This window comes from Erithacus rubecula (genome assembly GCF_903797595.1).
Source record: "Erithacus rubecula genome assembly, chromosome: 8".
Classification (NCBI taxonomy): Eukaryota; Metazoa; Chordata; class Aves; order Passeriformes; family Muscicapidae; genus Erithacus; species Erithacus rubecula.
In genome coordinates, this window is record NC_136659.1 from 141,848 (window position 1) to 165,364 (window position 23,517).

At 53.3% G+C, this 23,517-nt stretch overlaps 1 protein-coding gene across 1 annotated transcript in view; it reads left to right on the forward strand.

Annotated features, from left to right (window-relative positions):
* The window catches only part of LOC306804242 (maestro heat-like repeat-containing protein family member 7), a gene marked incomplete at both ends in the record, with an annotated part of 82,365 nt that extends 64,385 nt beyond the window's left edge, over positions 1-17,980 (forward strand). Inside the window, 12 exons of the mRNA XM_079310560.1 lie at positions 12,270-12,484; positions 12,547-12,684; positions 12,961-13,075; positions 13,246-13,386; positions 13,582-13,758; positions 13,891-14,046; positions 14,205-14,306; positions 14,671-14,773; positions 15,049-15,105; positions 15,345-15,475; positions 17,141-17,324; positions 17,853-17,980. Coding sequence (XP_079166686.1) covers positions 12,270-12,484; positions 12,547-12,684; positions 12,961-13,075; positions 13,246-13,386; positions 13,582-13,758; positions 13,891-14,046; positions 14,205-14,306; positions 14,671-14,773; positions 15,049-15,105; positions 15,345-15,475; positions 17,141-17,324; positions 17,853-17,980 — 1,647 coding nt within the window. The remainder of the gene's footprint in view (positions 1-12,269; positions 12,485-12,546; positions 12,685-12,960; positions 13,076-13,245; positions 13,387-13,581; positions 13,759-13,890; positions 14,047-14,204; positions 14,307-14,670; positions 14,774-15,048; positions 15,106-15,344; positions 15,476-17,140; positions 17,325-17,852) is intronic.
* Between the last annotated feature and the right edge of the window lie 5,537 nt (positions 17,981-23,517).

Below are 23,517 nucleotides of genomic sequence, written 5' to 3' on the forward strand. Positions count from 1 at the left end.
GTAAAATACCCGAGGGAAAATGACTTTTGCCAAAATGGAAAGAACTCTATTAGTACTTTTAATCACTTACACAGCCTTTAAAGCTTAAAGCGTTAACCTCTTGGATACCTAATTCCAGAATCGAAAGACTTCTGCAAAAGACAAATGGAGTCCAAAAGTAGACCTCAGAAAAAGCAGGAGAAACCAACATGTGTTTCATATGGTCATCGTCTTCCTGATACTTCTAATTGGAATGCAAGCCACAGTAGATGACTGTCACTACCATCAAGATCTCCTTGGCTTGCAAGATCCTGGCGGAGGAAAAACTCAAAAATATTCAGGACCTAATGGGCTGAAAGGGGCTGGAAAGGTAAAACCACTATATGCCGTTTCAAGGATCAGTAACGAGTAGTTGAAGATTGAGGAAAACCTGACTCTATGCCTGCCTTCATTGTCCCCTCTGAGAGTAACATCCCTAGGCTTGTATATTAGAAACTCACAAACCTCTTGTAGAGATTACTACAGTGACCATGCACATCTGTGACCGTTGTAAAGAGCAGTGTGTATATTCATTTTCGTGTGATTCCTATCAGGATTTTTGCACTATGCAAATTAAAATGGGACACTATAACTTAGTGCAAGATAGTCCCCTTCTTCTGTGACACATAGGAGAGAAGACCATCAGCATGTAGATATAGTAACTGGACCCACCAGGAATCCCACCCAACAAATCTTGTTTCCAGCAGCCAAATCTTGTGCAAGTCCAAGGATAAATTGTACTGGTCGTACACTTAGAACATGGAACAGATCTCATGGAGGATGTGCTTTTGAGAACTGAATTTCGCTCTTGGGATATTCCAGGCCATCAGGAATATTAACCAATCAAGTTGGAGGGGTAGCCAGGAACATATTTTGCCCAATTCTATGACCGCATGTTGGTGACCTAGATATGCATGGAATCCTGAGAGCACAACTACATCCTTTTATGGCCTGAATTAATAATCAGCCAAGGAAGCCTCTCCCTGACATCCCATACCTGGGCCCCAGGTTGACATATGGGGCCCTCTGTTCCTCTCAGAAGCGACTCACCTACTACCACAACCCTTCTCTTATTTTTGGGGTCAGAGGTGCACTGTAATTAGGCCCACTGGGCAGATCATTTTCTTCTACTCCATCTGGCAGACTCTCTAAATCCAGGGCTTCATACCTATGCTGGAGTGGCACCTGGCAAGGTGATGGGGGCCAGGAGGAATGTTTATTATGATCTCCCCGAGTAGGGACCCATTTCCACTCCCCTTCACCCACCAGGTTTCCTCTTATTGACTGACGGGGGGGGACACGGGAGTCCTCTGACTCCTGGTGGGCCTCCCTCAAGGATGCAAGGGCAGAACTCCACCAATCTATTTCCCTTTCACTTCCCCTATTACTCCTTAGTCTTTCAGCTTGCTCCCCAAGCTCAGCCACCATTAAAAGGAGATAATCCAGCTGTTCACACCGCAGGCAGGCTTCTTCTGCAACATCCTCTGGAACTGCAGATAAGCTCAAACACTCCACACAGGAAGGGGGGTCTGCAAAGATGCATCCTTTTGGGGGCTTCTGCTCGGTCACATACACTTGTACTAACTGCAATTTTCAATCATGTAAAAAGCATTATTAACAAAAAACCCAAAGCCCACCTGTTGGAGTTCAGAATGCAAGAAGTTCTCAGAAAGTTGGGCATGTAAATCAAAGCCTGGAAAAGAACACAGGATTTGAACTGAGGCGCTGCAATAAGATTCCAAGCTTAGGTGCTAGAAGTAAGAATGTAGATTTAGAGCTTAAAGCAGAGACATATTAAGTAGAAACAAGTATAGTTAATAAAGATTAAGATATAGAAAGAGTAAAGCAGGTATAAAGGTGACAAACTAGCCTTAAGAATAGATCTATGTGTTAGAACGAGATTGGTTTAGAACGGTCACACTGCAATTAGATGAAATTTCTTAGTATTGGAATAGAAACATAAATCTCCCTGTTGGCAGTGTTTTATGTTAATAAGTCCTTTAAAAATCTTGTAGCTATAAGTTTTGTGACTTCTAGCCACACTGTCAATACCTGTACAAGAACTCATGTTTTCTGTAGAAGATAAGAAAATTAAAGGCATTTTCTAAGCAACTAGAAGTCTCGTCTTTCTGCCTAGTTCAGAATGAGAAAGAATCCCCGTAGAATGTGATAAAGGGGGAGAAAAAAGCCCACACTCACAAAACAACAGAAACACAAACAAACTAGAAACCCCAATAGCAGCAGGAAACCTGCAACCCTGCCTGTTTGCCCTGCCTGCAAAAATTGCTTTCAGAACAGGCACACCAGCTCCATCTCCTGTTCCTCCAAGTGTGTTTCCAGGTGCAGGTTCAGACGTGCAGCCCCAGGCCCTCCGCAAACGCAAGCTGCCCACTGCCTCTTCACTGCCTACACTCCTACCTGCGGTCATGGCAGCAAAACCAGGCTGTTCCCAGCCAGAGACCAGGCCCTGCTCCTGTAGGATGCTCTTGCCAGCACCTTCCAGGACTCTGTGCTGGGCACGCAGCACTTTCCATACTAGCTCTGAACAGCTTTTGGCACACAGAGCACAACCAGGCTGGCTCTGCCACCAGCACACACCAAGCACAGGGGGAGGAGGAAGAAGAAGCAGGGGCTGTTTTGCAGCCATGCCCAGGAGAGACTGGAAGGGTGCCCTCCCTCTGGTCCCACTTGCTTGGCTTTCTGACTGGGTCTGAGGCAGGGGCTGCCATTCCTCACTTGTGGGGACCAGAAATGCAGCCAGGATCCCGGCACTGCCTGGCAGCGCTCCGGACACTGGCACGGTCACGCGTCCGACTCTCAGGCACTGTGCTGCTGCTTCATTTGCTCTCTGCAACACCCAAAGCTCTCTGTGAAGCCCTGATGCTCTCTGGTTCTGCCCTCTTCCTGACCCTGTGCAGGGATGGAGCATTGCTGTGCTTTCAGGAAGCTATTCTTGAAATCTGCCAGCATTCCTCCAAGCACCTTTGCCCTCTATGTGTGCTTGCCATGGACCTGCTGACCTAATGTTATGGGTTATGTTTTGACTAGCTCCTCTCCCTACCCCCCACCATGGAGCCGCCGGCCCCTCCCCGTACGGGCCGCCAAAATAATTTGTCCAAGTTTGGGACAAATTTTAGGAAAAAAGACCTCCACAGGGTCCCCTCCCCCCTTACAATTCCTTCCTTCACTAAGCTCGGAAAGAATTTTCTTCAGGGGAAAGTGGAAAAAACTTTTTATTAACAAAATACAAAAAATACACTTCCCAGCACAGACCCAGATTGAGATGAACTCGGCAGATCTTTGCCGGGAAGGGCAGCAGAGCTCCTTTGGCAGACTTCCAGAGGTGGTCTCCGAAGTTCAGATCCTCTGGAGCCGATGCAAATCTTAGGGATGGGGGGGGGAAAGGGAGAGGGGCAGTTTAGGCAGCCGGGGGGGGGAAAAGCAGCTGAGCAGCTGAGGGGAGGGGGAAGGGGGGCAGCAGAAGCAGCGGCAAAAGCAGCAGCAGAAGCAGCAGCGAAAGCAGCGGCAAAAAGCCCAAAAAGCTGAAAAAACACCCGGCTAGATAAAACAGCCCGGGGGAGGGGCCGGCAGCTCCATGGTGGGGGGTAGGGAGAAAAGCTAGTCAAAACATAACCCATAACACCCCTGAAGAAAATTCTTTCCGAGCTTAGTGAAGGAAGGAATTGTACGGGGGGAGGGGACCCTTTGGAGGTCTTTTTTCCTAAAATTTGTCCCAAACTTGGACATCTGAATTCTTTACAAGGTGTCTCTTGTCCCTGTGGCAGGAGCCCTCAAGAGCAAAGGGCTGAATTTGCTGTTCTGCAGTCCTTCTGAGGCGCCTCTGTTGTGGCTGTCTTAAAGGACAACTGCACGACTCATTGCCTCACAGCTTTCCCAAGGCATCTTTCTTCAAGGTGCCCTCCAGGCCAGACTCTGCCATGGTGGGGAGATTTCTCTGCCTGCTCCAGGTGTTCAGGAGGAAAGAAAAGGAAGACCCTGGAGTTTCCTCAGCACAACAACCTGAAGTACTCGGCCCATTCCAGCCAATGAAGGATGGCGAGTGGCACAGCTGAGACAGAGTGTGGATGGCTGCTGCAAACTTGGCCCCATTCCATCCCATCCTATCCCATGCCAGGGACATGCCCAGGCACAGGACAGAAGAGGGTATCAGGCAGACACTGACATTCTCAGGCTGGCTGGAGAACACCCTGCTGATGTGGTGCTGACCCTCCAGCGCTGTGCCCCAATGTGTGACAGGTACGGTGCCCATGGGCCTTGAGAGCTCAGGGCTCAGCAGCCTTTAGGGCCCATTGCCCTGTACAGCCTGTCCAATGGGGCCTGTCAGACAGGTGGAGAGGTCCAGGACCCTCAGGCCCCTCTGCTTCCTGAGCCTGCTGCCACTGCCAGGCTCCCTCCCTGCCCCTCAGGGCACTGGGACTGTCACAGCTGCACAGGGCATGGTACTGTGACTGAGACCCCCCCTGACACTGAGCTCCAACCCCACAGAGCTGCTGCAATGATTTTGAGAGCCATAGGCTTGTCAGGAACAGCACTGGAGAAGGTGCTGCCAATTCTGCTCTGTGTCATGGAGGACTGGCCTTTGCACAGAATGTGCACCTCTGATGGGGACAACGAAGATGTTTTTGCCCTGGCTGTGAGTTTCTGCAACTGGCCCTTGCTCACCCCCAGGTCACCTCTCCAGCAGCTCTCCATCCTCTCAGTGCCTCAGGCACTGGGCTCAAACCTGGGCCAGGGACAGGCTCAGGGGCACCAGGCCTGCTGCTTCCCCTGCCTCTCCCTCAGGCCCTGCCCCATGGACACCTCGGCACTGAGCGCTGCCTCAGGCTGCTTCTTCCGCAGGCAACTCTGGTGATCTGGGTGATGGTCCAGGTGCCCCATTGCCAGGAGGCCATAATGAATGCTTCCTACCCTCTGTTTATGGCTCTGCTCTTGCATGTTGTCATCACCACACAGCAGATGCCAAAGGAAGTTGATAACTTCTGGAGAGTGTGCTGGGAGGAACACCGCCTTCCCAGCAAGGCCAACAGGTCCCAGTCCTCCAGTCCTTCCCATGCCCTTGTGGCCAGCACCAGTGCTCCCAGTGTGACCTGGACTTTGCTCTGCACACAGGTTTGCAGTGCAGACCATGAAGGCTCTGCTCATCTGTCTGCAGTATGAGCCTGAGGTGATGGCAATAGAGTGCAAGCGTGGCTGGGACACGCTGCTGTGTGCTGATACCCAGCATTATGCCATGGGTCTGCTGGCCAGGTGAGACCCCCATTGCCTCTCTGTCTTTGACATTTGTGCTGTGTGCCCAGGGTGCCCCACACAGTACCCGTGCTCATGGGCCAGAGGCCTTTGTCACCAAGGGATGGCCAAGCAGACTGGAAAAGGCTGGTAGAGGAAGTGCCCAAAAGGAGCCAACTTTTAAAGCATCTACATCCCCTCCAGGGTCAGTCAGTCTTGGAAGTGGTTTGCCTCCCTCCCCTTCCTAAGGGTCTTGTTGCCTTTTTCAACCTTGCAGGGAGATGCACCGTGTGTCCCTCTCCTTGTGTTCTGTGATTGCATGCCACCTGCTTGGGCAGCTCAGCAAGGAAGAGCCATGATAGGATCTGCATTTCCTGGCATTCCTTGTGGAGGTTAGCCTGATGGCCAGTGCTGTCTCCCTGAGCTGCCTCCCAGCTCTCTGTCCTCTTGTAGCCACAGCTGCCTGGGATGGTGTCCGTGCCCTGTGCTGCTGTCAGGGCCCTGTGCGGTTCTGGGCTCCTGTGTGTCCTCTGTCACTGCCCTGTGCCTTTCAGGTCCTCAACAGCTTGGATTTGAGTGAATGTCAGCATGGTGACAGCATCCTTGAGATCATGTCAAGGTTCCTACAGAGCAATTCCAGGGAGAGGCGTTGCCTGGCGCTCAGAGGCCTTGTGCTGCTCAGCAAGGATCCCTGGATGGTGAGAAGGGGGCAGCGGCTGAAGCTGTGTGGGGGAAAGCAGCCCCTCAGGCTGGCTGGGCTTCAGGAGCTGAGGCAGCTGCTCCCAGCTCTCCTGCCTCCCCTCCCTGAGCTCTTTGGGACAGGCCTTTGGCTGCTGGGCCCTGTGGCAGCAGGGTGGGGTTGCAGTGCCCGGGCACTGTTGGTGGCACCGTTCATGGCTTCACAGCACAGCCTGGTCTTCCACACAGGCCAGAAGAATGTGTAGCCTGTCTCGAAGCCTCCTGGATCTGCTGGGTTATGCAGACGGAGAGGTGGTTGGCATGACCCTCTGTGTATTCACCAGTGTGCCCAGAACAAAGACATCCAGCACCACTGCTCAGAAGCTGGCCAAGGCACTCCTGGAGCTCTTTGACAATGTAAGGCTCTGCGTCCTCAGCCTCGGGCAGTGGCTGCTGCCCAGAAAATTTGTACCCTGTGGATTATTTGGGCCTGCAAGAGTTGGTGCTGATGTTTTTTCCTTTTCCCTAGGACAATAGCAATGTGCAGGTGCTCTCATTTGACCTCTTCTGCAAGGTGATGGAATTGGTAGTAGACGAGGGAAAAAAGGCTCTTAAGTCAACTGTGCCAGAGCCCACCCCTCGGAGCAGCTGCCGCCCTCTCGCAGCCATGCTCTTGGGTGGCAGCATGCGGCAAGGGCCCGGGCTGAGCCCTGCCTGGCCACAAGGGCCAGTGGCCACAGGGCTGGCAGCGCTGCTGGCAGGGAGCTGTGCTGCTGGGCAGAGCCGTGACAGGGTCTGTGTTCCCAGGGATGGCCAGTGCACTCATGAGGGGGAAGAAGGAAGAGCTGCAGGTGCTCAGTGAAGGTGATTGAAAGCAGCAGGCTGTCAGCAGGGCTGGCAGGAGGAGCTGCAATCCCTGCCCCGGCTGTGGAGCAATCTGCTCCCTGTGTGGATGGGGGCTGGCGTGGGCAGAGCACACAGAGGTTTCAGGGATGCAGGTGGGGGGATTGGTGGCCGGAACCTTGCAGCTGATCCTGTTGGCCCTTCCTCTATTGCAGCCATGGCAAGAGCTGGCTGGGATGGCTCTGACCAGGTCTCCTTGGATTCCCACAGATCCAGGCTCTGACCGTTTCTCTCTCTTCCAGCTCTTCAATCCCTGAGAAGAGAAGGCAGCCCTTCCAAGATAAACACAGTTGTTCAACAGCTGCAGAACCATGCTCATCTGCATGCTCAGAAGAACCAGCATCCCATTTAGACCTCCAGATGCCATGGAAGATGAGGTTACCTTGAGACCAGAGGAGACCAGCTGGAGCTCCAGGCACAGCTGAGCCTGTGCAAGCTCCCTTGGCTTCAGCCCTCTCCCAACTTGGAGATGGATATCTCTGTCCAGCCTTCGGACACTGCTTATCTCCTCTTCTTCCTTCCACTATTCCTCCCGTTTGACTGCTTACTCCTTCCATCCCAAAGACTGTGTCCATCCCTTTTATTTCTTCCACCTTACTCATCCCTTTTGACAGCTCCCTCCCTTCAGCCCTCAGACACTACCCATTCCCTTTTTTCCTTCCCAGCTCATCCCTTTGCTTTGCCTTTCATCAATAAACAGTTTGGCTTCTTTACTTTGCCTGCATCTCTGTGGAGCTAAAGCAGCACAAATCCAGAGCCCTGGGATGCACAGGCCCCTCCTGCCATTCTCTTTTGTACCGTGTTCTGTGCAGAGATGCAGAGGAACCAAGGCAGATCAGGCTGGAAGGGTCTCTGTGCTGAAGCTCCAGTTCCACAACACTGTGTAGTCCAAGGTCTTGCTGAGCACCCTGAAGCCCCTGGATTTTAGAAGAGCCAACCTGAGTATGCTCTGAACCCAGCTGGGAGGGATTCCATGGCAAGCACTCATGGAGGGCAAAGGAGCTTGGAATGCTGGCTGGTTTGAAGAATAGCTTCCTGAAAGCAAAGCAATGCTCCATCCCTGCACAGGGTCAGGAAGAGGGCAGACCCAGAGAGCATCAGGGCTTCACAGAGAGCTTTGGGTGTTCCAGAGAGCAAATGAAGCAGCAGCACAGTGCCCGAGAGTCAGACGCGTGACCGTGCCAGTGTTTGGAGCGCTGCCAGGCAGTGCCGGGATCCTGGTGCGGTTCTGGTCCCCACAAGTGAGGAATGGCAGCCCCTGCCTCAGACCCAGTCAGAAAGCCAAGCAAGTGGGACCAGAGGGAGGGCACCCTTCCAGTCTCTCCTGGGCATGGCTGCAAAACAGCCCCTGCTTCTTCTTCCTCCTCCCCCTGTTCTTGGTGTGTGCTGGTGGCAGAGCCAGCCTGGTTGTGCTCTGTGTGCCAAAGGCTGTTCAGAACCAGCATGGAAAGTGCAGCGTTCCCCGCACAGAGTCCTGGAAGGTGCTGGCAAGAGCATCCTGCAGGAGCAGGGCCTGGTCTCTGGCTGGGAACAGCCTGGTTTTGCTGCCGTGAGCACAGGCAGGAGTGTAGGCAGTGAAGAGGCAGTGGGCAGCTTGTGTTTGCAGAGGGCCTGGGGCTGTACGCCTCAACCTGCACCTGGAAACACACTTGGGAGAACAGGAGCTGGAGCTGGAGTGCCTGTTCTGAAAGGCCCAGAAGTAATTCAGCCTTTCCATGGCTTAAGAGTGTGTTGGTGTTCCTGGGGAAAGCTGCATGTTTGGGGAAACGCCTTTGGAGAAAAGGGGCTTGCTTCTTAAGGAAAGTGCTTCCCAAGGAGCTCCCCGTGAGGTGGGTGAAATTGTTCCCCTTCGGCTCTCTGTGGTCCTTTCAGCCCTTGAGGCCCACTACCCTTGGCTGAGGGGCAGAGGAAGGCTGTGAAGAGCAGCTTTGGCATCTGCCTGGACCTGCAGAGACCAAGCCAAGCACCTGCAGCAGGGTGTGTTACCCTCCTTTGGACAGAGGTGTGAGCAGGAGCATGTGTCCAGCTGTGAGCCCCAAAGCTCTCTTTGAGAGCTGTGAATTCCAAGGCCTTTACACACACCCTTTTCACACCTTGCCTACCTGCTGTGTTTCAGCTCTTGGCAAGTTGCAATTGCCTCTCACTTGGTGGAAGCTGCTGTGGGCCAGGGCCAGCACTGAGCCGGGCTGCGTGGGCCGGGCAACGTGCAGAGTCTTGGCTCATCTTGGCGTGTCCCTGGCCTCAGCAAAGGCTTGGAAGGTTTTCTCCCAAGGCATCCTGCCCACTGGCTCTTCCTGTGCACCTTGGAGAGAACAGGAAGGCATTTCTGGCAGCTGGGCATTAGCAGGCCATCAAACGGGGGCGTGTTGTGGAGCAAGCCCAGCTGAGATACCCTGAGAGAAGCCAGCCCAGTGATCCTTGCTCCTCTCTGCTGACACCAGAAGGTTTCTCTGGTTTTGGAATGACCCTGGCTCTGTCAGGGGGTGCTACATGGACATGAGACGGCCGCTCCTGTCCTGCTGGGTCCCAGCAGTGCCTCGCAGCATTCCTGCACACACATCAGGATGCTGGCCAAGAGAGGTTCTGGAAGCTGAGGCACCTAATTTTAAGCTTTTGCTTTTTCCTCTCTTCATTGAAAACCATTTGCAAACCAAAGAATGGGCCTTTTTTGCCTTCGTATCCTGTTGTTTTGCAAAGTGACTTTGAAGAAATGACTTTAAGGCAATTGAGTTGCTGCTTTGAGACGGAACGCAAACTTCCAAAACTTTCGTGTTCTTAAGCCATACCAATGAATATGGAAAGTTTGCAATATTTAGGAGCAACTTGTATAGAGCAATTGGGAAGTAAAACTTTCCACAACAGAGAATTCTTAAATGCCCTGAGGCCGCAGAGCAGGGCAGTGATTGCTGATGGTGCGAGCTGTTCCTAAAGATCCTGTCGGGATGTCCTAGACACTTGGGATGAGGGATTCCTTCCAACCTGGGCCACTTTGGGTGGGCTGGGGGAGCCCCAGGGCATGTGGCAGCATGTGCAAGGGCCCTTTGTGGCACGGTGCAGCATGGTCACCATGGCATGGATCAGGACAGGATGTCAAAGGAGCCTTTGTGACGTGTGGTGATATAAGAGCCGACAGTGACACGGCCACATGCTCAGAGCACGCAACAGGACAGGACGGGACAGAGCGGTGCCGTGAGGAGCCCCTGCACAGCCCACTCGTTCCAGTTGGACCCGGAGCTTTTCTGAGTGTTATTCCTGCAGGTGACCTTGAGGCCAGACCACAGGACTAGCTGACCTGTGGCCTTCTCAAGGCTTCTGTTTTGCAGGTGCCCTTGAGGGGCCTCTGTGGGACTTCGTGCCCCGCAGATTTTCCGAGGCATCTCCCACCCTGCAGCAGGTGCCCTCGAGACCAGACTGAGGGATTTGCTGGCCAGACTACTTGACAAGGAGTCTCCTGTCCTTCTGGCAGGAGCCCTCCAGACCAGAGTGCAGGACCTGCTGTCCTGTAGTCTTCCCAGGACATTAGTCTTGCAGGAACCTTCCAGGTTTGACTGCAGGACTTGCTGACTTGCAGCTTTTCTAACTATCTCTCCTATTGTAGCCATAAATCCAGTCACTGACATGGAGCAGAGACCCTCAAGAGTGCCCAAGGTGACCTGGGAGAATGAGGAGGAAGAAAGCGCAGGAGCTGCGTCAGCACAGGAGACTGAAGAGATGGTGCCGTTCCAGCCAGCACAAGATGGTCAGTGGGAGAACTGGGCCTTATAGAGGGTGTCTGCATCCCATCCCATCCCATCCCATCCCATCCCATCCCATCCCATCCCATCCCATCCCATCCCATCCCATCCCATCCCATCCCATCCCATCCCATCCCATCCCATCCCATTCCTTTGGGACATGCCCAGGCACAGGACAGAAGAGAGGCTGTGCAGACACCCCACAGTGCCCGTGCTCCATCCCCTGGGGCATCCCGGGGCTGTCCCTGCCTGGGGAGCGCAGGGCTGGGCTCTGTTCTCCAGCCACTCCTGCAGTCCCTCAGCTCTGGCTGCGCTCGCTCTTTGCCAGGTGCAGCCATGGACAGCACACACGAGCAGGACCCCACCCGTGGCCGCTTCCGCAGAACAGCGCAGGTACCTGCAGCCATCCCCACCTGGGCTGGGCCTGCTGCCACTGCTCAGCCCAGCACAGCACTTGGAGCACTGCATGGAATAGCCCTCTTTTCCTGCCATTCTCCTGCAGTTTGTTTGCAAATTCATGAAGAGACTTCGGGAAGAAGAGACTGTGGGCACTGGGGTCAGAATATACCCACACATCTTCAAAACCAAGACCAGTGCTGCCCTGCTGGATATGCTTGTAGAAGAGGGTTTGCACAGTCCCAAGCAAGTAAGCAGCCTGTGGCAATGGTTTGATACTCCCAGGAATTGTTTTGCCTCCCAAGTCACTAGGGCCAGGTGGTCCCTGTTAGCCTTTGAGGCCATCACAGTGTGGTGGGAAGGGAAGCACTTCTCTGGGGAAGCTGGGGACATTACTGCCTCTGGCAGCTTTCCAAGTCCCCCCATGCCTTCTTCAGGTACCTGCCATGGTGAGGTTCATCCACCAGTGGCTCATGTCAAATCAGTTTGCTGAGCACAGGCTGTACAGAACCCTGCTGGATCTCGCTGAGGCACAGCCCACTGATGTGGTGATGACTCTCCTGCGTGTGGCCCCATCGTGTGACAGGTATGGGGCCCACCTGCCCAGAGGGCTCAGGGCTCACCAGCCCATCACCCTGTACAGCCTGTTCCAGGTCTGTCTGATCAACAGAGAGTTCCAGAGCCCTCTGGCTGCTCCTTTTCCCAGCCCTGGCTTGTCAGCACCCACCCCTTCTGCCATGATCCCTCCCTGCCCCTCAGGAGCCTGTCCCCACATTGCAAGGCTGCCTGGGTGTTGGTGGTGAGGGGCAATGGGGAGAGGCAGAGCTGGCAGCCAGCTCAGATCCCTGCTGCTGCCCAGGCCACGGTGCTGTGTCTGAGACTGCCCTGAAACAGAGTTCTGACCCTACAGAGCTGCTATGACCATGTGGAAGACAATTATGTGCTCACTCAGGACTTCAGAGTTGGTGCAGCTGAGACTCCTGGATGTGCTGGGGAGCTGGCCAGAGCACAGCACACGCACCTCCGATGGGGACACGACAAGAGTCTTTGCCCTGGCTGTGAGTTTCTGGAACTGGCCTTTGCTCACCCCAAGGCCCCCTCTCTTGCAGCTCTCCACCCTCCTTCCCGCACTGCATCTCCCACCCTCAGGTTCTGGGCTGAATGCTGGCCCAGGGGCAGCTTCAGGGGCACCGGACCCTGCATCTCCCCCTGCGCCTCTCCCTGCTACGCTCGGGCCCTGCCGCACGGACACCTCGGCACTGAGCGCTGTCTAGGGGTGTTTGTCCTTTGCAGGCAACTGTGGTGATGTGGAACATCCTCCAGATGCCCTGTGTCCCACACATAGTGACACTGTATTTCCCCCGCCTATTTGTCCACCTGCTCTTCCAAGTGTTCTTCAGCACTCGGGATACGCCAGAGGAGGTTGATGAATTGTGGAAGACATGCCAGAAAGAACACAGCCTCCCTGCCAGCCCCAACAGGTTTTCCATCCCAGTCCTTTTGTCCCTGTCATGTCCTCAGGTCAGGAGCCAGTGCTCCCACTATGATCTGAGCTTTGTTCTGCACACAGGTTTGCAGTGGAGAACCTGAAGTTCTTGCTCTGCGAAATGGATTGTGAGAGTGTAGTGGTGGCAATGGCACGCAACCACGGCTGGGACATGCTGCGGTCTGCTAACACCCAGCAATATGCCATGGGTCTGCTGGCCAGGTGAGATCCCCTTCTCCTGACTGCCTCTGACATTGGTGCTCTGTACCCAGCGTGCCCCACACAGCACCCGTGCTCATGGGCCAGAGGGCCTTGTCACTGAGGGATGGCCAAGCAGACTGGAAAAGGATGGGAGAGGAGGGTGCCAAGGAACAGGCACATCTCAAATGGCCCAGGCTCTCTTGGAGGATGGTGGGGAAAGACCAGAACTCTGGGAATCAGTCCGGCGAGAGGTTTCTTCCCCTGGCTCACAGTCTTGGTTACTTTTTCTCCTGCCAGGGAGATGTCATTACTCTCCCTACCATGGTGTTTCTGGATCTTCTGCTACCTGCTCCAGCTTCTCAGCTCACAGGAGCCACGCTGGGACCTGCCTGCCCTGGCATTCCTTGTGGAGGTGAGCCTGACGTTCAGCGCTGTCTCCCTGAGCTGCCTCCCAGCTCTCTGTCCTCTCATAGCCACAGCTGCCTGGGACGGTGCCCGTGCCCTGTGCTGCCGTCTGGGCCCAGCCCTGTGCATTTCTAAACTCTTGCCAGCCTTTCCCTGTCACTGCCCTGTGCCTTTCAGGTCTTGGAGTGCCTGGATCTGAGTGAAGACAGTGCAAACACAGTTCTGCAGATCATGCCACGGCACCTGCAGTGCGAGTGCAGGGAGAGGCGACGCCTGGCGCTCAGGGCCCTTCTTGAGCTCAGTGAGGATCCCAGGATGGTGAGAATGGGGGAAATGCCTCAAGCTGTGCTGGGGAAAGCCTCCCCTTGGGCTTGCCTTGGCTTCAGGTGCTGGGGCAGCTGCTCTCAGCTCTCCTGCCTCCTGGTTCAGCTGCCCAAGTGCTTTGGGATAGGCCTTTGGCTTGCAGGGTCTGACACAGCAGGGTGGTGTTTCACAGACCTGTGTTCCACACAGGCCAGAAAAATGTGCAGCCTGACTGAAAGACTTGTGGAGCTCCTGCGGGACACAGATAGAGAGATAATTTCAATTACAGTCGTGGCACTCGGCTTTATAGTGTTGGAAAACGACATGCTGATACCCAGCCACATCACCCTGCAGCTGGCTGAGGCGCTTCTGCCACTCTTTGACCACGTAAGGTTCAGTGCCCCTGCCACGGCCACTGGGAGAGGACAGGACACTTTGTGCTCTGGGGATTTGCAGGTCAGTGCACAGCTGAGCCCCACGCAGCCGATGTTGAGGACTTTGTTTCTTCCTTTAATGTAGGAAAATAGCCAGGTGCAACTGGTGTCCATATCGCTCTTCCGAAAATCGGTGGCTCTTCTAATGAATAAAGAAAAAAAGGCCCTGAAGACACGTGTGCGGCAAAGCCTTCTCCCACTCTTCTTCCACTGCCATGATAAGAATCAGCGTGTGGCAGGGGTGAGGACTCGTGGGCCGCCAGTGTCCCCCTGGGGGAAGTATGGCTGCTTCCTGCCCTGGTGCCTGGCTGGCTGCAGCCTCCTCCAGGCCTTGGCACAGGGACACGGCTCCTGTGCCCTGAGCTGCGGTGCCATCTCCACATCTCTGCTGCTCTCCAGGCCTCTCGGGAAACACTGGTTTGTGTGACCGAGTTCTTGAAGAGGAGGGATCTCATGCAGCTCGTGAATACAGTGGAGCTGTGGAAGTTGGCCGAGTGCCTGGTAAGGACGGCCTGGAAGCACCAGGCTCAGGCTGGAGAAGCCCCCTGAGCGCGGCGCTCACTGTGTGCGCTTGGCAGCTGAGGCCTTGCCCAGCGCCACACGCAGGGGCCGCACGGGCTCTTCTCCAGGCTCCTGCGGTCCCGAGTCGGCTGCCCTCGGAGCCCCGGCCCAGCGGGGCTGCGGGGTGGGCTGGCACCGCGGCTCCCCGGGCAGCAGCCGGCCCTGTGCCCCTGCAGAGTCCGGCCAGTGGCTGCTGGCTGTGCCTCAGGGCTGTGTGGGCAGGGGAGGCCGGGGCCGGGCGCGGGCAGCGCCTGCCAAAGGGCCAGAGCCCGCCCCGACCCTTCGCTCCCGCCGCTCTCTGCAGCTGGCAGAGGACAGGAGTCGAGCGGCCGAGCACCTGCGCCAGGCCCTGCCCTACCTGCGGAGCCCACAGGAGCCCCTGCGAGCGGCGGCCGTCAGGTTCATCGGTGAGCCCGGGCTCCCTCCCCGCCCCGTCGCAGCTCGGCCCCAGCCCCGCCTGCTGCCCCGGCAGCTTCTGCCATCCGGGCCCGGCGCCGCGGAGCCCCGGCTGCCCTCGGAGCTGCTGCCGCCCTCTCGCAGCCGTGCCCTTGGGCGGCAGCATGCGGCAAGGGCCCCGGCTGAGCCCTGCCTGGCCACGAGGGCCAGTGGCCACAGGGCTGGCAGCACCGCTGGCAGAGAGCTGTGCCGCTGGGCAGAGCCGTGACAGGGTCTGTGTTGCCAGGGATGGCCGGGCATTACCTGAGGGGGCAGCAGGAAGAGCTGCAGGTGCTCAATGAGGGTGAGTGAGGGCAGCAGGCTGTCAGCATGGCTGGCAGGAGCTGCAATCCCTGACCCAGAACTCACGGAGATTTCAGGGGCACGTGGGCGATTCGTGCCCAGCAGCTTTGGCCTGATGCCAGTGGCCCCTGCTCCCTCCTGGCCATGGCTACAGCAGGCTGGAATCACCCTGGCATACAGATCTCCTTGTGTCCCTGCAGATTTGGGATCTGACCCTGTCTCTGTTGCTTTCTCTTCCAGCTCTGAATGACATGGCACATGACAGCAGCGCTGCCATCCGAAGCCTGGCAGTTCAAACATTGCACATCCTCAGGGCAGTACAGAGAACTCAACATTCCATTTTCGATAATTTGCAAGATCATCTTCGCCGGGCATGGAGGACACGGCCCCATCTATTGTGCCTTGCTTGGCTGTGCTGTTGGAGATCTGGAGACAGCTGATCTGGGAGGCTCTGTCTGCTGGCGCCTCCTAAACCACCAGGGATTTTCTGTTTCATCAAGATTCTTCTTTTCTTCTTTTTGTTTTGCTTTAGTATGGTGTCAGGGTTTGACTTGGGTTTGCCAATTTTAATAGGTTTAATTTCTTTTAGAGATAGGATATAGGAGCAAAGACAAGGCAGGCTTAAAACTTAAAAGGAATTTATTAATTTATTAATTATTTTATTTATTTTAGTATTTTAGTTTATTTTACTTTTTATTTTATTATTAAATGAATTTATTAATAAAAGTAAAAAAAAATGAGAACAAGACTTCCAGACTATTCCCTCCTCCTCCTTCCTGCATCCCACACATCTCTTAACAGCAAGATACAGAGAACACTTTAGTCAGTTATCCACTCAAACAATCATTTCAGTTTACTCTAGAGAGAAAAGTTCCCTTTTTTTTGGTTTAGGCTTAGGGGGTGTTTTCACGTTCACAATCCATGTCCCCCTTGGAAATACTGCAGATTATGACTTCCATCTCCACAGTCCTTCCAGAGCTGTGTTATGGGTTATGTTACACACTTGGGGTACTACTTGTAAAGGCAGGCTGCTCAAAGACAAAATTCTCTTCATGTCTTTTTCTATTACATATCTCTGTCCATATTTCCAGTCTGTAAACAGAGAGCCCCATTTCCTCGAGGCAAAAGGTCCTCTCTTTTGAAGCACTTTAACCTCCCCAAGTACATTTCACAATTCAAAGGAATTTTAGTGTAGTCACAGTGCCCTTATAACCCACAAGAAAGATTTTCAGCTACTTATCAACGACATCTATTCAATCTCTTCCCATCTGGAAAGTTAACTTCATTTCGCTCACTTAAGTAGACTTCTTGCTTTACTCTTTTTCATTCCGGGGAGCTCAGGAGATCTAGTCTCATCAAGGCATTAAAAGGGTTAAACTTGCATCCAGAAAGCAAAGGAGCTGAACCAAGCCACACTGGGAAAAACGTGGCCGCAGGGATCACGTAGAAATAAAAAAAAAGCTGGACTTCTTTCTGCTGCACAGTCAGCTGGAGGCCTCTCCACTCAGAACGGGAGAAAGGAAAGGGCTTTGGTGGCTCCCCCATCCACCGCTCAGCCATGCCGCAATGAAAATAAAAACGGGCCGAGCCAAGCCCAGCCCTGCTAAGGCGAGCCAAGCCGCCATCCAAGCCGGGGCTGGGGGCCGGGAGCGGTGCAGGGGCCCGCCGGGGCCGGGATCCGGGCCCTGGGCCCTGAGCCGATTGAAGCTGGGGCCACGGCCAGAGGCCACCTCACCTCCAGGGAGGCTGGAAGCCAAAAGACACCGATTCAGCTTTAGCAATGTGATTTCTGAAAACGAAATCACTTTTTAATTGCCCGAGCTGTCCACTACTAAATCGGCACTCTGATTGGTCCCCCAGCTCACAGGAGAATCCCCCAGCCACGGGACAGCCCTCTTGTTTGCCGGCTCTGTGCCGCTCTCCTCAGGCAGCTTCCCCCCTCCCACCCACCACACCTTCATGTGAAATCAGCATATAGGGAAATAAAGGATGTGTTATACTACATAGACTCACAGGATTTTTCATTTGCTGCCCAGAGTCTGCAGAGCATCGGGGAAGAGGGGGAGAAGGGTGCTTGTGCTCAGCAAGCTGCCCAGGCGTGCAGTGCTACAGGGAAAATGGCCAGAAGCCCCTTGGCCTTTGGTGGTTGTGCTGAAGCCTTTGTGCTGCCGACAGAGCGGGTGGGCAGGGGCCGGAGCTGCGGAGATCCCTGCGAGACCGGTGCCTGGAGATGGCCACGACCCCTGTCCCAGCCAGGAACCGCCATCGGTGTCCTCCTGCCCGGGTGCTCCTGGCTGGACTGCTGAGGGCTCCGTGGTGCCTCTTGTTCGGGCTCCTCTGGAGCTCCTGTGGGGCTGCAGCGCTGCTGCCGGGCAGGTTGGCCAGGCTGGGGGAGATCCTGAGGGCACGGAGCACGGGGAGGCCGTGAAGGGATCAGGGGCTGTGGAGGCCCTGATGGGACACGGCAGTGGGAAGGCATGAGGGGCACGTGTGAGGGAGTGGGTGGCTTTAGACACAAAAATTACCACAGTTTACGACAGGCTGCGATCGCAAAGGACGAGACCGCGGAAAAGCACAGAGCCCTTACGGGAGGCCGCCCGGCGCCCCGCCCCGAGGGGCGCACACAGCGGCTCCGAGCTCCCGCCCCGCGACTGAGGGGAGCGGCGGGGCGGGGCCGCCCGCGCCTGGGCGGAAAACGCCGCCTGCAACGGGGAGCGGGGACCCGCCCGCCCCTCCCGTGTCCCTCAGGGCGCCCACGGCCCCTCCGCGGCCCTCGCGTCCCTTCGGCCGATGGCGTGTCCGCTCAGCCACGCGTGGCGTGCCCGGCTCCCCTCAAGCGGCGCTCACGTTTCCGCAGTGACCCTGACGTGCCCTGAGGAACAGGACAGACACCTGCCTCCCCTCAGGGACGCCCAGGTCAGCTCAGTGGCACGCAGGGCATCTGCCATCCACTTCCCCCTCAGTGATCCCTGTGTCCCCTCAGCTGCATGCAAGGCACTGTGTGCAATTCAGTGACCTTCATGACACCTCCCCTCAGTGGCCACGTTCGAGGGCAGACTCCCACAGGCAGGTGTCCCAAGGCAGCGGCATCGGTGCCACCGTGAGAGAGAGACACTTATGGGACACGAGCCCTGCGCTGCAGCTGCCCTCCCTCTCCTGCATTCAGGCTCCTTAAAGACACGTGTGTCAGCTTTGAAGCTAAATCCTGGACTTGCTGGAACAAAGGAAGAAGCAGCAGATGCTGAAGAAAAGCAGGGGTTCCTATGGCTCTGTTTTACTCCCCATTTGGGGAATCACAGAATGCCAGAGCATTTTGTGTTGGGAAGTATCATCAAGATCATCCAGTTCCAACCACCCTGCCATGGGCACAGGTGGTACACACGCACAGCTGTCACTAGAATTGGAAGAACTCTTTTCCACGTTTACCTTTTCCTCTCCTGGATTTCAAGTTAACATGAAAAAATCAGCCGGTTACAGCTGAATTTTGTAGCTCATAGGACTAGGAATAGAAGTCTCCAATGGGCCATGGAGTGTCCACTCAGCCTTTGTTAGATCATCCAGTTGGAGTTCAGCCCAGTGCAGCCCAGGCACAGGCACCAGGTAGGTCCATTTCAGCATCCCAAAGTGTTTGTTGCTTCCTGAAGCTCCTGAATCCATTCTTGAATTCCCACTTACTGCTGTGCAGGACATGACAACACAGGAATAGCCTTTTTGGCTTAAACTTGGCTTTGCCGCTCCTGCCTAAAGTAATAGTCACGAGTATATGTTGATGTCAAGGTGTAGCTGAACATCAGTGTCTGAAAACTTTTGTGACAGTTAAGACATTCTAAAATCCAGGATGAAAATGAGAGCTTTGGTATTTTAGAATCCCAGAAATTTTGACATGTGTTTTTTCTGGTCAAGGATTTTAACACTAATGTGCAAAAGGCAAAAATATTAAAACTTGTTTTCATTGGCAACCCCTTTGAGAAGGGATCAGCACACTTAGAGGGGACAGGGTATGACACTGGGAACAGTACTTGGCAGTTAATGGCTTCAGATGTAGGAGCTTAATGTTTTGCCTGGGTTCGCCCAGGAGTTCAGGTTTTCCCATGACTTTGACTGACTGGGCATTGCAGGTAACTTTCACTAAATGCAGAAGGATGCAACAGCATAGCTTCTGGAGAATGTGTCCTAGGGATAAGGAGAAAACCTTGAAAATTATCATCAATCTCTGGAAAACGTTTTTTAAAAAATTAAAAACAGATGTAGCCCTGTGACTTTTCAGGCATGACTCTTTGGGTCTGGAGGAAATGTTTGCCTTGCATCAGCTACAAATCTGTGGCAATGACCCTGTAAGAGTTGTTCTTTCTGACCTGGCAGGCACAGGAAAGTCTCTGAAACTTCAAATATTTGAAGTTTCAAAGGCTGAAAGTAATGAAGTGAGGTCTCTGGGATTCTGGTGCAGGCTGTGATGTTCCAGAACACCCATCTAGTATGTGTTCCTGTGGTTTTGTTTGCTGCAACCTGTGCTTTTTGTTGCTTCATTCTGAAAGTCTGCCTCCTGCAACACCAGGAGGAGTTAGGGAGGGTGAAGTTGTGCCCATTGGACCTGCAGTACCAAAAGGAGCACATACTGCATAAAATCCCAGAATCATTTCAGTTGGAAAAGATCTCCAAGACCTTCCAGTCCAACCTGTGCCCAATGCCCACCTTGTCCCCAGCCCAGAGCTCTGAGTGCCACGTCCGGGTGTTTCCTGAACATCTCCATGGTTGGGGACTCCAAACCTCTCTGGACAGCCCCTTCCAGTACCTGACACCCTTTCCATGGAGAAATTCTCCTGGTGTGCACCCTGAGCCTGCCCTGCCCAGCCTGAGGCCGTTCCCTCTCCTCCCGTCCCTGTTGCCTGCAGCAGAGCCCAGCCCCAGCTGTCCCCTCCTGTCAGGGAGCTGTGCAGAGCCACAAGGGCCCCCTGAGCCTCCTTTGCTCCAGGCTGAGCCCCTTCCCAGCTCCCTCAGCCTTTCCTCATATGACCTGAATGCGTGGCAGTGGGTACCAGCTTAGAACTGTGTGTGAGCAGTTAGAGAAATTGGAATCTCAAAGGCTTCTTCTCCTTCCCAGGGGGTCAAGGGCTGAAGAATATTCAGCAGCCCACAGGCAGTGTCTACATGGGCTGTATGATTTTCTGCCTATAGCTCAAAGAGACACATAGATGAGCTATGAAGGGAATCAAAGCTGAGACTGTTGTGTCTGAAAATTATGGATCAGGTCTCAAATTCTATGTTAGTCTGAGCGAAATTTAGAAGCCTTTCTCCTGCCTCTATCAGCTGATGTCAATGTAAGTCTTCTGCAGGTGTGGCGAGGTTACTCAGAAAATCATCGAACGCTTTGGGTTGAAAAGGATCTGAAAGCCCATCTCCTTCTGATCCCCGCTGCCATGAGCAGGAACACTTTCCACTATCCCAGGTTTCTCCAAGCCCCATCCAACCTGCCCTGGAACACTTCCCAGGATGGGGCAGCCGCAGCTTCTCTGGGCACCCTGTGCCAGGGCATCACCACCCTCACAGGGAGGATCTCTTCCCAATATCCCACCTAAGCCTGCTCTCTGACAGTGGGAAGCCATTCCCCCTTGCTCTGTCATGCCATGCCCATGGTGAAGAATTTCTCAGAAATCTTCTGATTTTGCTAATGGCTCACCACAAAAGCTATGGAAAAACAGAGCTGTGGTAAATTCACAGCAGTGAATTTTTCTTTTATCAGAAGAGACATCATTAATTTTCATCTGTCATCTGAATGTCCAGAAAACAAGGGATCAGTAGTTTCTCAGTGCCTAGAGTACTGTTTAGACTGTTTTCAGCATACAGGCATGTGATGCTGCTGGATGATTTACATTATAAAGGAAAATGCGTCTTGTAATTACCAAAATTTCACTCACAAAGACAAATTATTGTTCCAGTTGTCTGGGAACAGAGCTGACTTGGTTGCTGGGACTGAAAGGAGTCTGAAAATAGTCATCTAAGAGAGGCGCTTTAATTTCCTCATTCCTTAACTAAGGCCTGTTTGGTGTGTAGATTAAATTGGATACAACTCCCTCCCTCTGCTCCAAGCTGCCTTGGCATCTGGAACCTACTGGTGATAGAGTCCAAGTTTAGTCCTGAAGCTGTCAATTCTCCATCTCACCTTTCATCACTTCTCTGTGTGCCATGGCAGTACTCACCACCTAGTGCTTCCCAGCAGTCCTTTTTGGCAAATGCTGGGAGCTGGGAACAAAGACAATGCGGTGAAAATCTCAGACCTCCCCAGAAACCCAGAACTTGAGTCTGAAAATGTAAAATTGGTTCCACTGCTTAAATATACTGAAAGTAGAGCTTCACGGAGCTGGAATAGCAAACATCTCTTCTCCAGGTGCTGTAAAGTCAGGGCTCTGCGAGGAACTTGAATTTCGTTAAACAATTTCCAAGTCCCGCTCAGCATTACTACAATCCTGCTGTCAGTATTTCTTAAGATGTGCTCTAAGAGGACAATCTTTAAACTCTGCAGTTGACTCAGTATTTAAAACTACTCTTGGGACTGGCTACAACACTATGCCTCAGTGGTTGGGAAGGAATTTACATATTCAGCTTCTAGTGGAGTACTAACTGGTCCCAGCATACAAAAGGCAAATGGTTCTCTTCTTAGGAATGAAGTGGAAAGCTAAATATTATCCAGACCACTGCAGCAAGATGAAAAACAACAAGGATCTTGGGACTCTGCATGCCAAGGCCTCAATGTTTGAATGGTTTGAGTGGTGTAATTCCATGTGTTTCATCACCACCTCTGACTGATTGCAGAGAAAACCTGGCAGAGATGGGTCAAAGAGCTCACCTGAAGGTTTTCCCTTGCTTTGAGGCAGCCTGGTCTTGGCTCTGGCAGTGGGAAAGTCGGGCATGGCACAGCAGGCTGTTCCTGAGAGTCTCCACCTTGGTTTAAATCCTTTGCATTGTGGTGCTCTGGCGTGGCTGCAGCCACAGCAGAACATTCCTGGCTACAGGTGAGGGTGTCCAAGAGCTAGGAGAGAACCCCTTCAGCTGCATGGAACAAGGAGAATGGATGTAGAGAGAGTCTCTGGATTTTGACTGGGAAAAATTTCAAATGGCGTATTTGACCCAGTTCCCAATGCTGAAATCCAAGCTGGCTGGTTGTCCTAGGTTACAATGTAAAGATGTGCCCAAAAGTATGTATTCTGCCATCATCTATGGGTGGGGCAGTGTTCTTTATAGTTTCTACAACCCACCCTTCCTCCACGGACGCATCTTCTGTTGATGGGCCATTGAGTCCCACTGCATGACTGATAAAATTAGATCATCCCACTGGGAGATGCTCCACCTGCGGGGAGGAGCCAAACATTTCCTACCTAGATAGAAACTGAGATTTTGGAACACCAAAGCAGCCCTTACCCACTGGTTTCCAGAGGACAAGAGCTACCAGACCTTTCTATAGGATCACTACTTCAACAAGACCACTTCATCGGGACTTCTACCACCACCCTAATTAGCGAGGTGTCAGTGGTTTTTCCTTTATACTATTGCATGTATTTTATTTTTCTCTTTTTTCCTATTAAATTGTATTTCTGATTTGGAGTCTCTCACTGGTTTTGCTTTCAAACCATTACACTGGTAAAAAGTGCCCACCCTTTTCTCTTTTTGCTTTCAAACAGGAGGAACTTGATGCTTTTCCTTATTAAATTTGAGCCTCCCACAAATTCTTCTGTTTGGGAAGTTCTTAAAATGACCCCATGCCACAGAATTCAAGTGGAACTGCAGTTTGAAAGTTAATGGAGGAATTTCACTCATGGGATCTTCAGAATGTACATGGTTCCACCCATCTCTGCCCTGTGAACAGGCAGCAACAGGTGAGCTTGCTTGAAGGCAGCAGTTTCCAACATCATTTTCCAAAAATCCCATTAACCTTTGGGCTGAAAATTCATGCCCCAGTGATCTGCAATGTACCTCGTGTTTAGGAGGTTTTCTCATGGGTGCTTCTGTCTGCAGGGTGATGGTGGCAGTTCCTCATGGGTGAATTCCCCTCTGGTGCTCAGGAATCCTCAGGGAATGCCACCTTGGAAGTGTTTCCAGTTGCTGCCAAGACATAAAGGTCCTGGGTCCAGGTCCTGGCTAAGGACAGGGTTGACTCACCCTGTGGAAAACTAATGGCTAAAAGAGAACAAAATAACCAGATTGTGCCTTTGGCTATGAACATACCAGGAATTCAGTCATTGGAAAAAGGCACTGCATCTCATGGCTTATCAGAGAATTACTGCTAAATGGAGAAAAGCTGACAACAAATATTTACCCTGGGATCAATTCTGTTTGAAGTGCAATGTTTGGAGCAGAGCCTGGACATGGAGAGGTCAGGCATAGGATCAAGGCTGCATTTATATAAAGACAGAGAGAT